Raw genomic sequence first — 14,896 nt, 5'->3', positions numbered from 1 at the left:
TCTTGGAGTACAAGCAAAGACTTGATGAGGTATATTTTCTTACAAATGTAAAGAGAGCAATTCCTCCTGTATGCATGTACATTACAAAAATGGAACATCATTTGACATTGGACATCTCAACAGACATTGGACATCTCACTTGATATTTCACTTGATTAACATTATGAAGTTAATGGTATTCTGTAAACAAATAGACTATGGAGACAAGGTCATTAACAGTTAATACTGTACCCTCTGGGATCTTTTCCACTGCCTGCTTTCTGGTAGGCCTACAGCTCGACACAGCGCGACTCAGCCGCCACTTTTTTCTTTACAATTGAGCTGCAGCGTGCCCAATCGAAAAGCAAAAAGTGGGGTCCGAGTCACGCTGTGTCGAGCTGTAGGCCTACCAGAAAACAGGCCGTGGAAAAGAGCCTTTTTTGAGCCACAACTGTCAAGAAACTCTGTGATTGCAGCTCTGTACCTCAGGTCAAAAGCTGTTCTGTAACTGTAAATGACTATGCAGTATTGGCAAATACTGTACTAAAACGTTCTTTCAATTGCAGTTTAATGGTCAGGACCTACACACGAGAAGTTCTGGAACCAGCAAAACTTCCCCTAATGTTGGATGCTCTTCCTCACCGGCCCCTGCCCACCATTCAAGCGTCATCGAGCCCACATTATTCACTCCTGTGAAGGATGACATCCAATCCCTTTTGGCCAATGACGTTTTCGGGACTCCTTCCACCAATGGGAAGAATGTAGCTGGGAACGCTTTTCCTGAGATGGTCAACACAAGGGGGAAGGCCTCCTGTGCTGAGATTTTAACGGATATTGAGACGCTGTCCCTAAGCTCGGAGGAGGGAATGTACACACTATCACCACTGGACTCCGAGGAGGAGGAAGCATACAAATACATTCTAGCACTGGAAGAAGAAGCTAACAGGATCCCCAGGCCAGATGTTACAGCTTTGCCGCCGGTTAAGATTGCTATCGAACACCTCTCACACACCCCACACCACACACACTGTATATGCCAGCACAGTGAGCAGGCTAACCCAAAGAATGGTAACAAACGTATAAGTGGGCATGAAGAGACTGCGTTACCAGAGGCCAATGGTCACACTACAACAGGAGACCACCAGGATGAGGACACCCATCATGGTTCATCCACTTCAGTACTTTCAATGGAATATGATTGTGGTCAAAACATCTCTGCGGAGCCAGCCAGGCCAAGAGACACAACTGCGGACACCAATGAGTGTTCAAACGTGCAAAAAACGGACAGAGAGGAAGACATGTCTTTGAAGAGAGAGGATGCACTGCCTTGCCCATCAGACAGTCAAATCGAGGAGCGCTTGTTTCCCGAGTCCGACTCTACTGTAGACACTGTTGATAGCCAAGGTTCATCTCATAGTAATGGCATCAGGGCAACAGATGAAGTTGAGGATGAGGATCAAACTACAGGCGGTATGGCACCCCACCAATTAGACACAGGTAGAGTTAATGCCAAAATAGGAGGAGAATCAGAACTCACTCCTGAAGCACAGGGGGGCTCTTCAATAGAAGTGGAGTCTCTAAGGGGAACAGTCACGGCTGTCCACGGCAGAGACACAACTTCAGACACAAAAGAATATTCAAATGCACATGTACAAACCGAGACGGAAGGAGAGGATATACCGTCGTCTATCACATCAGATAACGTCATTCTTGACCATGCAGAGGTTTCTCATGGTGGTGCCATAAAGGCAAAATATGATCTAGAGAGGGATCAACCTGCAAACTCAATTGAGTCCCATTCAGTAGACAACAGTAAATGTAACGATGGAAGAGGTGATGTAGATTATGAACTTACTCCACATATGCAGGTGGACATATTGTTAGAGGTAGAGTCTTTAAGGGGAACGAACATGTCCAAAGACACAATCCGATGCACAACAGAGTATCCAAATACTATACACTCCAATGCAGATGAGGAGGATATGTCGGAGTGTGTACTGGATGAGGGCTTGTGTCCTGACTCAGAATCTGGTTTTGAGCGACAAGACCTCACTCTAGACGTTATTGATCCTGATGATATTTCTCAAAATGTTGTCGTCGAGGCAACAGATGAGGTAGAGAAGGATCAAACTGTAAACTTGATTGAGTCTCACCCTACAACATATAAGGGTAGTTTGAATTGTAATACTGAAGGAGACACTGAACTCAATCCACAAACACAGGGGGACGACTTGCCATCAGAACAAGCGGATATAGGAGGAATGGTTATGGCCAGAGACACCATGTCAGAGACAGAGGAGTTTCCAAATGAGCACACTGATGAAGAGGAAGAGGTCTCTGTGAGAGAGGATGTGTCGTCTAGTCCATTAAACAGTAAAGTGGAAGAGAGCCTATTTTTGGACCCAGACTCTGGTTTAGAGCCTCACGGCTCCGCTACAGACAGTCTTGATCCTGACGTTGTGTCTCATTATGACACAATTAACGCTAAACATGACACGGAATACGATCAAACTGCAAACTCGAATGAGTCCCACTCAAGAGCCACTGTTAGATTCAATGGCACTGCAGAAACACACAGAGACTCATCATCAGAAGAAGAGGCTATAACCACCTGCAACGCAAACTCAGACCTGTGTTCAGAGGCACACAGTTACATAGAAGAAGCCGTCTCTCAGAGGAGAGAGCATATAGTGTCTAGCCCATCAGACAGTGAAGTGGAAGAGAGCCTGTCTCTTGATTCTGACCCTGCAGATGATGTGGAGGGTGATCAAACGACAGGCCAGATGTCATATCAAACAGACAATGGTCCACTTGACGACTGCAGGCCTACAGAAAATACTGAACTATCTCCGCAAACACAGGGTGTCTCATCCTTGGAGGGAGAGGAATCTTTAAAGCAAAAGGACTTGTGTGGCAAATACAGTGGCCATGTGCCACATACGCAGATTGGCCTCTCTGTAGACAGAGAGGCAGAGACTATGAGAGAAAAGGATGCATGTGACATCTCCTGTCTTGATGGACAAGTCCTACAGAGGGAAGTGGTGGGCCGGGGAGGTGAAAACCAGGAAGAGCCGGACAGGTGGTATGAACGCAGCCTTTTGCCTGATGAGGATACAGCTCAAGTGAACGCCCATCCAACAAGGTAAAGTTCATGTGTAACATACTATCTGGGCTGCGTTTCCCAAAATCTCTTAAGTAGTACTTAAGCCTAAGTAGAACTTAAGTATGAGGTGCAGCCTAGGAAATATATCATATAACCTAAGGTTTATGCATAAAATAATGGTATTGGCCTAAATACAATGTTTTGTTCTGGTATGTGCAAATAAAATGCTGGCTAAAGTGCATGTGCAAGGTAAAATAGTATATTTATAAACTTTTAGTGATGATGTGAAACCTATTTCTGGTATATTGACTAGGTGGCCCCTCATACTTAAGTACTACTTTAGGCTTAAGTACTACTTAAGAATTTTTGGGAAACGCAGCCCTGGTCGATTTCATTGAGAATTCAAGGAATATGGTTTACAAATGCATTATGTGTGATATAACGATTTACCAACTGCATCTTAATTGATGTGTTCTCTTTCGCTTTCAGGGAGCGAGAGTTGTCTTCAGCAAGTGTGGACCTTTGGGGTGCTTTGGATGCTAAAGAGTTGAATCTGCTCTTGTACCTTTGGCTTTTCACATATTGTTTCTTTGTCATACGTCATGGCATCTGCAAATATTTCACTGACGTCCTAAAATAGGAAAAAAACACCACCAGTCTTTTCAAACACTCACGCAACAATCATGCACTTAAAGATGCAGCAGTCTTGAACAAAATACTCCTGATCATGTCATAAAAAATGTAAAAAATGGAGCACATAGCATACAGCTATCTGTATACCTGTAATATATGTGTGTAAAATAGTTGGAGATAGAGATAGAGGTTTATTTTTGTTATTTTTACGGCATGTGTCCATACTGTATGATTGCAATATAATTAAATGTACGGATATTTTCCAGCAATTTAGTTACATTTCAACTTCATGAACAAAAAAACGCTTGTGCCTGTGTACAGAATATTTGAGTAATTGTTTTTAGATTAAAATGTCTCTTTTGAATGAAGCGGCCTGTGTGTGATTCAGATATTAAAGGCGACGACTCCCCCTGGTGTACGAAACTATGCATGCAGTTCTTTTCCCTGCCTGGTCCTTTCAGGTTGTTGCCCCATATGTGCAGTATTGTATCCAGTAGGCATCCTGGAAAGAAATAGAAACTTTTGTGTACTTTTGTGTAGTAGGGAAGAGTGTATCAGAACACGAGCAGGGGACTACGTGTATGTAAATGTACCCTACATCAGGCTAAATATTGTTTTGTCACATCTGTGGACATGGTGGACCATTGGCTGCTGTGGTGTCTTTGTTGTCATTTCTTACTTTTTTAAATATTTAAAAGTTGACGATTATTTGTTTGTCAATTCTTCCACCTTTCCATCACCCATACGCCCACTGAACCCCCCCCCCCTCTCTATAAAGTTTTACTTTGAATGCAACTCATTTGTATGTCATTAATCAACTAATCAAAACGTATTTATATAGCACATTACAACTAAAACACACACACACACATTACAACTAACACACACACACAAACACACAATGAAGATATTTTTTAAGCTTTATTCTGAGAAACCTTCTCAACTGAGAGGAACACATATAGCATGTGTACCTTTGTACTATACTGTTATGTAATGTTTTTCAGATACTCTCAGGTCTCCTTTTGACCTCACTGTCCTGACTTGCACTTAGATAAATGTCAACATACACACAACTAAACAAATGGACACCGTAAATACAGTGTTTTCTCATTCATTACCTTATTGGTTAAGGGTGTACTATATGTAACCCTAACTCATAGGTGGCTAACCCGCGGCTCTCGAGCCGCATGCGGCTCTTTGCCTGGTGTCTTGCGGCTCTTGCGTTCATGTCCAAGTTTGTGTTTATTTCCCCCATAGGCAATATGCATTAGAATTGCGCACACAAAGTTGATTAGAACTATGGCAAATAAGTGCCCTGTGGTCTTGGTACTGTAGTAGGCCTTGCCTAAATGTGTCCTGAATGATCACGTTGATGTGTGACATTTGTTACTGCAAATAGCCTACAAGACGCGATTTAAGCCTATGTTCTAAAAATAGCGCTTTCAAAAACTGACCGCGTCTTTCGCTGACTAAACAAAATATCGGCAAAAATGTTTTAACCTGAAATATTTTGCCATCACTCCTCAATAAGGTCAAGAAAATGTGCTGTCCATATTAGATTCTATCGCTCGGATATGGCGGTTATAAATGTGCAAATGATATGAAGAGAAAGGTGTCTGGAGCAGAGATGCGCTGAGAATCTCTGTCCTGCGTAGCCATCTCTGCGCTCTGTTAGGAGGAGTGTTCATCATGGCTATTGACCCGAATGTGAAATTATGTTTTTGGTTTAAAATCGTGTTATTTTCGCGGGCTATAGACAAAATAGCGCCAAAAATAATGTTCCACCCTGGTTTATCAGCCATTGTCAAAGCGGCGCTGGCAGACAGCGTGCAGGTGGGAAACAATTTCAGTTTAGTCTCAAAAAGAAAACTTGGTCTTTTCCCCTTCAGCGCCAGCTGAAACATTAATGTGGAAAATGAGCAGCAATTTGACGAACCACCTTGTTAATTTCGGATGGTGTTGTCGTCAGGCATCCAATGATCATCTCATCTGTGCGCAAGAAAGCGGTGCCTGTGCGCCTAACCCCCGAATGAGCTAAAAGAGGCGGAGAATCTTTGGGCCGCGTTACTTCGTGCTCTGTTATAAAGAGTGCTCATGGAAATTATGATGTGAAACGTGTTTTATTAAAATATGAAATAATATATTTAATAATATTGACCTGTGAGTGTGTACCCTTGTCTTCTTATGTAAAACAACATTTTTATCTTGAAAAAACATTTTCCCACAAAAAATTGAAGCAGTAAAAAAAAAAGTGTGTGTGTGTGTGGGGGGGGGGGTCATCTTATATTCAGGATTGTCTTGTAGTCAGGCCATTAAGTTGAAGTGTAACATCAATCTGACACTTTGTGTGTGTGTGTGTGTGTCTGTGTGTGAAAGGAAGAGATGGTTGATGTTCATACCCATGTGTTGTTGTGTATGCTGGTCTGTGGTGCGAGAAGGATGGGTGATGCCCATGTTGGTGGGTGTGCGCATGTTTATATGCCCGCGTGATGTTTGTGTGCCGATGTGGCTCTTTACTGTGACACATTACAAAATTTGGCTCTTGGTCTCCGACTGGTTGGCCACCCCTGCCCTAACTCTTACTGTGCCCTAGCACGCTATTTACGCGTAGCCAACTGCATCAGGCCTATTATCTCTTTAGCACTGTTAGCCTTATTAGGGGTGACGGTTGTATCGGAGTTACATAAATCGGTGGCAAATGATGATGTAAAACTCAATATGATTTTTTGACATGTGCACAGAGAGAGAGAGAGAGAGTTGACTAAAGTGCTAAAATTATTGCAAGGAAGGATACTCGATATTGACTTTAACATTTTATTGACACAGATGGTTACTTTTAATGGCTGCAGTGCAAACATGGAGTACATACCTGGTCAACAGTGTTCCGATTTTGGTCAAAGTTTGGACTTTACTTCTACAGAAGGACTGTAGCCTAATTCTACCTAAATAGGAATTTCTCTTTACATTTTATTTTGACATTTAATAGAATGTAAGCTATTTATGAAAATGTACTGTATGCTTAGATGTGCATCACCGAAAATTAAAAAAGACAAATAACTTTCGTGGCACATACAAATGTATTTCATTAATGCCAAGTCATAGAGGTTGTTTAATTTGCCTGCAAACCTGCTTATTCAGCTGCTGCCTTGTAAACACAGAGACGGATCCTGGAACAGTCAGCTTGTGTGTGTCATTTATTTATTTATTTTCATTTATTTGAGCACGCCCCTCTATCTGCCTGCCAGGTTGGTGGTGACACACACCATGTACCATGCAGATCTGTGCTGGCTGTCCATCTACTTAAACGGGTTTTTAAAGGGACAGAAAGTAGGATTCTCATCATTTTCATTTCTCATTCTCATTTCCTTGATTATTTGCACGAGTCAGCCGATGCTTACAGTATAGTAACTGCTGAGTTGCTATGACATTACTGAAAGCCTTAGGTAACTTGGTCATTACAAATTACAGCCAACTCCACCGCACCAAAAGGGAGATTTGTGTCCATGTGGACGCCACTAATCGTCCACAGAATTGCCTAACTTTCGTGCGATTGTTGGCGCTTTTGAGGATGTGAAACTTAAGGTTTTGTTGGTACTAAAATCGTCCACAAGCGAATCAGACCCGCCAAGCTCACCAACTTGTAACGGGCCACCTTTGACCTTTGGTGTATACAGACTGAATTTATCAATGTTTATCATATAACAATTTTCATCATAGATACGTTTTACATTACTGAAAAAAAATACTGAGAACATGACCTCTGTGTCCTCAATGCGGCCATGCCCCCTTCTGTGTGGGTGGATGAGCATGCATTTGCCTGTTGTATCAGGCGATTACCCACCTGAATGTGTGGGCGGGTGCACGTGTGTTTGCCTGAGTTTGTGCATATGTGCCTCTTTGGGGGATGAGGCATGCATATTGTGACACATAACATGATTCGGTGAGTCTGGAAGATTCCATTGGTCTAGATTCCTATCAAGGCATTATTTCAACGTACCCTAAAGTGAGAAAAAAACATGGTGAACCCTCTAGGTCAACATGCAATCTCATTTACTGATCAATCCAGCATACGAGTTCAACAAGTAGCCTCCAAGGGCAGTGACCAAAACCTTTTTCAGCCAATATCTGTCTAGCACAGAAGGAGTCAACCCAGGTCGACAGCTAGGCACCATTCATGATTTTTCTTTTTTGCCATTTTGAAATGGAAGTGTCCGTGTGGTAAAGTAATGATTTGTGAGGACATGCCTGATGCCTATTATCAGACAACATGTACGTAGTGTAGTGTATATCCACAGACTAATTCTTTGGTTGGCACAGTAGCCTACATTTGGCTGTACTGTTAACAACCCTACACCTGAAATAGATTAAGATAAAAGCAAAGGCATTTAATATAGTGTAAATTTGGTAATGATGTAGAATGAATAAAAACACTATGCAATAACATGCAAATGATAGTTAAGCTTTCCTATGTGTCCCAAGTCAGTGGTCAAAGTCAACCAAGGACCCAAGGGCATTTTAAACGAAGTGTAACATTAATTGCACCATGCGCCATGCAATGACATTTAATGATAGATGCAGTTTCCCTTGTGCACAATGCTGCTTTCATCGGTTATCTCAGAGGCTAGTCAGCAGTCCAAAATCTAAAAGTCATCCAAGGCCACTACGTATTTTAGCAACATGTGGCTGAAATGCCTAATAGGTTTTTTTTTTCATTCCTCCTGCAAGATTTCTCCCTGTTGTGAAATAGTTGAATCAGCAAATGCAGTGATATGTTGCATCGACCTGCAGCAGTGTGCCCGGTATGAGACAAAGTGCCTGTGCTTATACTCTTAGTCTTAGTTAATCTTTACAGGACATGAATTGGCAAATTTTGAAATTGCTATAAATGTCACCTTTCGCCCTATGTTGTCACTGACCAGGGAGGCACTAAAGGTAGGACCAAATAATCCAATCGGGTTATGACAGCCGATCTAGTGCATTCATTTTTTTTTCTTTTACGTCTTAATGTGCTTGTATTTCAGTTGTAGGGGTGACCAAGTGGGTCTGTTATTCTATATTAAAAAAGTTCAGCTATCCTCCTTATAAAGTATTTGAGTTAATTATTGAATTTATATCAGTTCAGTTATTAATACATTAGGGTTAGTTTTATTATAAGTAGTATTTGGTGTGTTAAGTGTAAGGACATACTACAAAATTATGTCCTGTTACTGGGATCTTTAAAAAATGTTTAGTTTAGTTAATATGAATAGTTTAGTTTAGTTTAGTTTAGTTAATATGAATATAATCACAGTACAGTATGTCATAAATGTTATATTTAAACAAGATGAGGAAGAATTTAATTTCTTTCAACTGAATCGTGATTAGCTGTATGAATACCACTAAAATTGGTAGTAAATGTGAATTTCTAGATAAATGTCAAATACAAGTTTTTTATGATCAATTATTAAAGTTTGATTATATTCAGCAATATTGTGCCTTAATACATGCAATGTGATTCAACTGTATACATTTTTAACATTGTATGTATTGAAGTGGCATTACTCAACTTTTTTGAGTGTGAGTAATGCACGTTCTTGCTCTTCACAGATAAGAACATGAGAGCCATTGTTCACTATAAATTATGTGTAGTGGAAAGTGCGCACATCCAGCAAAAAGGAATCAGCAGGTGCCAAATCAAAAAAACGTCACATGTAACTGTCAGGCATGAAGGCAGATGCCTGAAGAAGGTCTATGATCGAAACGTTGCTCCTAATAAATTAAGTCTTTTGCAAGCAGTGTGCAGATCCTTTCTCACTATAGATTATGGACATAATTTATGTAGAATTTAAAGGTGCGCTGTGTAAAATGTTTAGTAGTTTATTTCCAGAGGTCATCTTTCCCATTCCCAAATGTTACCTTTTTCATGAATAGGGCCTACTTACAACCGTCATCAAATTCTGAGTATTCAGTGGGAAAATGGTATTTCTACATGCATTTCCAGAAATAGCCCTTTTTAGCTGCAGAATGTGCTATACATTGGTCATATTTGTAAATATTAGTTTACTATTTAGTAAATATTAATGGAAAGATGAAATATGGCAATAGGCAGCACAGTTTCCATGATCAGCATAGTTGCAATACCTACTCTGGCCACCATCCTACACAGTGCACATTTAAAGGGACAGTTTGGTCAATTTCAACATGCAGTTGTATTGCTCACGCTACCCTTGACTTGTCAGTACCTGGTGATGCCACATTTTTCGGCTCAGCCCTTTCCGAGATATGAGCAATTCTAATGGGGGCAGCGTTTGTTTACATTTTTAAAAAATGAAACATAGGCCAACTCCAAATATTTCCCAAAAGGTACTGCTGTTTGCTAGTTGTCTGCTGATGTTTTATAACCTTTTGGATGTTTTTGGGAATAAATAAAAATGTTTTTTTGAAATGTAAACAAAGAGCTGCCCCCATTACAATGACCAGGATCTCGGAAACGGCTGAAGAAGAAGAAAAAAAAATCTCAGGCACTGGCAAGTCCAGGGTAGTGTGAGCATTACAACTGCATGTTGAAATTGACCAAACTGTCCCTTTAACACAGTGATTGCCCCAGTAAAGGTTCGGACGATTAGAGTGATTGTGCACAGTGGTGTACAACCAGGTTACTGGTGAAATGGTAGGGTGCCTCAGCCCATTAAAGCACCAGCCCCCACATTCTGCTTTTCAATGTATTGCTCTGCGTGTGTACTTTACAGATCAGAACATGAGAGCCATCGTTCACAGTGGTGTGATTGCGGCCCTGCTGCTGTCTGTCGCCTGGGCTGCTCCACAGGGTGATGGACACGAGGGCCACGACCACGGGCCCCACACAGCCGACCACCACCACCACTACCATCACGGACCGGACGAGCCTCATCCACCGCACGAGGGCGAACACCCTAACACCCTAAGCAGATCCAACGCTGAGTTCGCCTTTGCTCTCTACAAGAAACTGAGTGCCATGCCCGAGTACCAGTCCAAGAACATCTTCTTCTCGCCATTCAGCATTTCCACAGCTCTGTCCATGCTGGCCCTTGGAGCTAAGGGTGAAACATTCTCCCAGCTCTATGACGCGCTTGGCTACGCTGGTATGACCCCTGAGTCAGTCAACGGAGTCTATGAGCATATCTTGCATATGCTGGACCACAACGAAGATTTCATGCAGCTTGATGTCAGCAATGGTCTTGCAGTGATGGATGGGGCCAAGCTTGTCGATAAGTTTCTGACAGATGCCAAGCACTATTACGATAGTGAGGCCTTCTCAGTCGATTTCTCCAAACCAGATGTCGCCAAGGAAGAGATCAACAAGTACATTGCGAAACACACCAACAACACCATCACTGACATGGTGAAGGAGGTCGATCCTGCCACCCTTGTCATGCTCATTAACTGTGTTTACTTTAAAGGTGGGTCTGCTTGAAAGCACCGGAAAACTGAAAAAAATGTTCATTACATGCAAATTGCATTCTTGGCCCATGAATGACATCATAATAATACATTTCATGTTATGTTTCAGGGGAATGGATGGAATATTTTGACAAGACTGAAAAGGGTGACTTCCAAGTGGACGAGAACACAAAAGTGAGCGTGGACATGATGCAAAATAAGGGTTTCTACGGGTTGTATGAGGACAAGGAGAACTTCACCACAGTGCTAAGGCTTCCCTACAAGGGCAGTGCGTCCATGGTCATCGTGCTGCCTGATGAGGGCAAGATGAAAGAGGTCGAGGACACAATCTCCAGAAATCTTTTCAAACACTGGCTAGACACAATGGAGTCAAGGTGAACATTTTTTGACTCTAAACAGACAACTGACACCCATCAACTGTTTATTCCTCTAAAAACTTTGTTATATCCAGAATACTGTAGAATGATCAAGTTGTGATGTGTTAGTAAGTCATGTCTTTTAGAAATGTTGTAAATGCTGTAATGGTCCTAGGACCAAGGAATGCACAATTAATAACGGCATTGTTTCCTTCCTTTTCAGATCTGTGGAAGTTGAGATGCCAAAATACAAAATCTCTGGCACGTATTCCCTAAAGGAAACATTGCAGGCGATGGGTGTTGTCAGTGCTTTCTCTGATAATGCAGACTTGTCTGGGATAACAGATGAGAAAGTGGGAGTATCCAAGGTATGCTTGGACATGCTATTCTGTATATAACAGTATACAGTACAGTATTTTTTTTTTAGATATCTAGTCCAGCACTGGGGGCCTCTTCCATCCTCCCAGAGATACCGGAGCATGGTTCAATCCCACTTGCTCATCAGTGTCTGTCTACATGGGTGACTGCTAATGCAGAAATGCAGCTTAAGTTTTATTCATATATAGTCCCCGTTAAGTGACTCAGCCTCAAAAAGTGTAATACTGCTAGTCAGTCAAGCCCAGAGAGGGGACGAAGGGGTCAGTTACATACCCCGGGCCAGTGGTGTAGTCTACTTTTTTATGGTGGGTATACTGTATATTTGAGATTTTTTTGAAGTGGGTATACTGTATACATGTGCTATTCAAAACAATGCATCAATCCATTTTAAGTGGGTATACTGAAATCCCTGAAATTTAGAAGTGGGTATACCAGAGATACTGTTGCCTTTAGAAACAATCTCTGGGTATACTCCGTATACCCGCGTTCTACATAGACTACACCACATACCCCTGGCCCAGGGAGAAGGGGGGCCCTGTCAGCGGTCATGCTACAGCTACTAGTTGTCAAAGGCAGCCTTTGACATTACGTAATCTGTCAACATTGTGTTTGCCAAGTTTTGAGCATGAACTTAAAAACCTCTGTAGGCCTTCAGTTATGTTCCCTCTGTGCAAAGTTCTCCTCCTTAACCCTGTGTTTCCCTAGTTCCTGGTATTTTTTTCATCCAACTTCATTGTAGACAAGAACAAGTTGTTATATCAGTTTTAAAACTGTCACCAAGTAGCCCATTTAAGGCCCAATTAAGGGCTTCTGAGCTCCACAAGCTACCCACACACACACACACACACACACACACACACACACACACACACACACACACACACACACACACACACACACACACACACACACACACACACACACACACACACACACACACACACACACACACACACACACACACACCGGTCTGGTGTTTTGGGCTGCTCTGGGATGCAACAACAATGGTGGCTAGCAAGAGAAGTCACACAACAACTATACTGTAGACTTTACCACATATTGATTCTTTTAAGGTGAACAGGCGACTGTTTTGAAAGTATTTGTTGGCGTCTGGAATGGACAAATGGTAGATAAATCCATGCCTTCTGAAAACGAATCCAATGCGCACTCTTCCAGACCATAGTGTGTGGAGCTCGCAAACCTGTGCAGGACTAGCTGTACACAGTAAAATATGCACTGTCAATTCAACACTTAAAGTGTTGACCCAACACTGTGAGAGTTGGAATCAACTCCCTTGGTGTTGAATTAACGCCACAAAATGTACAGTGTACACAGGTCTGGTGAGAGTCAGACTGGTGTGCTGTGCAGAAAGGAAAAGATGACGGTCCGCAACACTGTTCGATGTGTTGAGGAAGGACTGAGAGTCCGAAACGTCAATTGTGCCATTAATATGTTTGTGGGAGCAGTCGCAATAACAAATCTGAATCGCTGACTTTCATATTCCCTGTTTGTTAAGGTGGAGCATAAGGCTGTCCTCAATGTGGATGAGAGAGGTACAGAGGCTGCTGCCGCCACCACAGTGGAGATTATGCTGACCTCAGTACTGCTACCTACAGAGCCAAAGGTGGTTAAAATCGACAGGCCTTTCTTCGTCTTCATTGCAGATTATACGACCAAAACTATTCTGTTCATGGGCAAGATTGTAAACCCTGAGCTGTAACTAAACTTTACCTGAGAATATATATATATATCGTATGTGTATGATGTTCTTTGCTGCATGAAATAAAGAAATAAAATGTATATTTTTTCAAAATATATTGGGCAATAAACATTACATGGTGCACATGGAAATACAAATGTCTTAGTTTGTTTCCAAATGATTTACCCAATACCCAATCCAGTACAATATGGAGTCATGCTTTGGTTTGACAAGGGAAGAGGTTATTTAAGCAATATGACACGAGTGGGAGTGAGGTTGTTCTGGGACACCCTCACGGGTGTGATTCGCCGCAGGCACGAAGCCGCAGGCTGAGTGCCGTAGGTAATTACACCCGTGAGGGTGTCCCAGAACAACCTCACGACCACAAGTGTTATATTGCTTTTATACAATAGTTCCTTTGCTAACACAATTAGTTCATTGAAAGAAATGTTAAATTATTTTAATTACTTTATTTGATTGTTTATTTGCTTGTTNCAGTGGTGGACGAAGTACACCAGTTATGTACTTGAGTAAAAGTACAGTTACCTTGCATTGAAAACTACTCAAGTAAAAGTGAAAGTATTCACCTCACTTTTTTACTTGAGTAGAAGTACAAAAGTATCTGCCGTCAAAAATACTTAAGTACTAAAAGTAAAAAGTAAAAACTTAAAAATGAAGCCTTTGGTGCAATTTTAATATTTAAGTGTTGTAGGCCTAGTTTGGTCATATCTAATTAAATATCCCCTGATTTGCATAGGCTATACCAACATGTTAGAACTAGGCCATAACAGGCCTCAGAAACACTGTGGAGAAAGTCCATGGATGTTATAGCATCAGAAGTTCATTTTCACCTCTCTAACCATTTACTTACTACTGACCCTAACATGCCCAAAATAACACATGAAAGGGTCTTTAATATTAAGAATGATTAGGCTGAAATTGATTATATGCCTATTAGAACAACTACTACAATACCCCCACCCCAGCCGTAGGCCTACAGTCCAGTATAGGCCTACTTATTTGTGACAGCAAGGAGTTAGAGTAGTAGCCAATAAAGTGCTTTATGTTTAATTTTTGTTATAATTATGGTTTTGGTAGACCTCTTCCTCTTCTTCTTCTTCTTCTTCTTATTATTATTATTATGTAGTGTTTGGTTATGTTAAGGTTGGCTTAGGCCTATGTATGGACAAACAGACTTCTTGCGATTCTAAGCTACCTTTAAAGATAGGAACATCTTCACTTGTAATGGTCTCTATTTGCTAGATGCCAATGATTTGCAATAGCCTACTTGATACTTAGTTGGAACACTTATCTGTCTGATCATGAAAA

General features: G+C 41.5%; 2 protein-coding genes across 2 annotated transcripts; both read left to right on the top strand.

Annotated features, from left to right (window-relative positions):
- Positions 1–7: 7 nt before the first annotated feature.
- Positions 8–4,469, top strand: LOC134468524 (uncharacterized). Its single transcript, XM_063222442.1, has 3 exons — positions 8–29; positions 546–3,121; positions 3,572–4,469. The coding sequence occupies exons 2-3, from the start codon at positions 765–767 to the stop codon at positions 3,720–3,722; spliced, it is 2,508 nt and encodes an 835-aa protein (XP_063078512.1). The 5' UTR covers positions 8–29; positions 546–764; the 3' UTR covers positions 3,723–4,469.
- A 4,076-nt stretch (positions 4,470–8,545) lies between these two features.
- Positions 8,546–13,725, top strand: LOC134469196 (alpha-1-antitrypsin homolog). The gene is made up of 5 exons (XM_063223318.1): positions 8,546–8,647; positions 10,444–11,133; positions 11,244–11,508; positions 11,714–11,858; positions 13,385–13,725. Exons 2-5 carry the CDS (start codon positions 10,452–10,454, stop codon positions 13,586–13,588), a joined length of 1,296 nt encoding a protein of 431 aa, XP_063079388.1. The 5' UTR covers positions 8,546–8,647; positions 10,444–10,451; the 3' UTR covers positions 13,589–13,725.
- The last annotated feature ends 1,171 nt before the right edge of the window (positions 13,726–14,896 follow it).

This window comes from Engraulis encrasicolus, chromosome 18 (assembly GCF_034702125.1).
Source record: "Engraulis encrasicolus isolate BLACKSEA-1 chromosome 18, IST_EnEncr_1.0, whole genome shotgun sequence".
Lineage (NCBI taxonomy): Eukaryota > Metazoa > Chordata > Actinopteri > Clupeiformes > Engraulidae > Engraulis > Engraulis encrasicolus.
This window is presented reverse-complemented; position numbering and strand designations above follow the sequence as displayed.

Coding starts and splice junctions, on each gene's coding strand:
- LOC134468524 (XM_063222442.1), top strand. CDS start 765: ATGGTCAACACAAGGGGGAAGGCCTCCTGTGCTGAGATTTTAACGGAT. Junction 3,122..3,571: donor GTGAACGCCCATCCAACAAG/GTAAAGTTCATG, acceptor TTTCGCTTTCAG/GGAGCGAGAGTTGTCTTCAG.
- LOC134469196 (XM_063223318.1), top strand. CDS start 10,452: ATGAGAGCCATCGTTCACAGTGGTGTGATTGCGGCCCTGCTGCTGTCT. Junction 11,509..11,713: donor CTAGACACAATGGAGTCAAG/GTGAACATTTTT, acceptor CTTCCTTTTCAG/ATCTGTGGAAGTTGAGATGC. Junction 11,859..13,384: donor AGAAAGTGGGAGTATCCAAG/GTATGCTTGGAC, acceptor CTGTTTGTTAAG/GTGGAGCATAAGGCTGTCCT.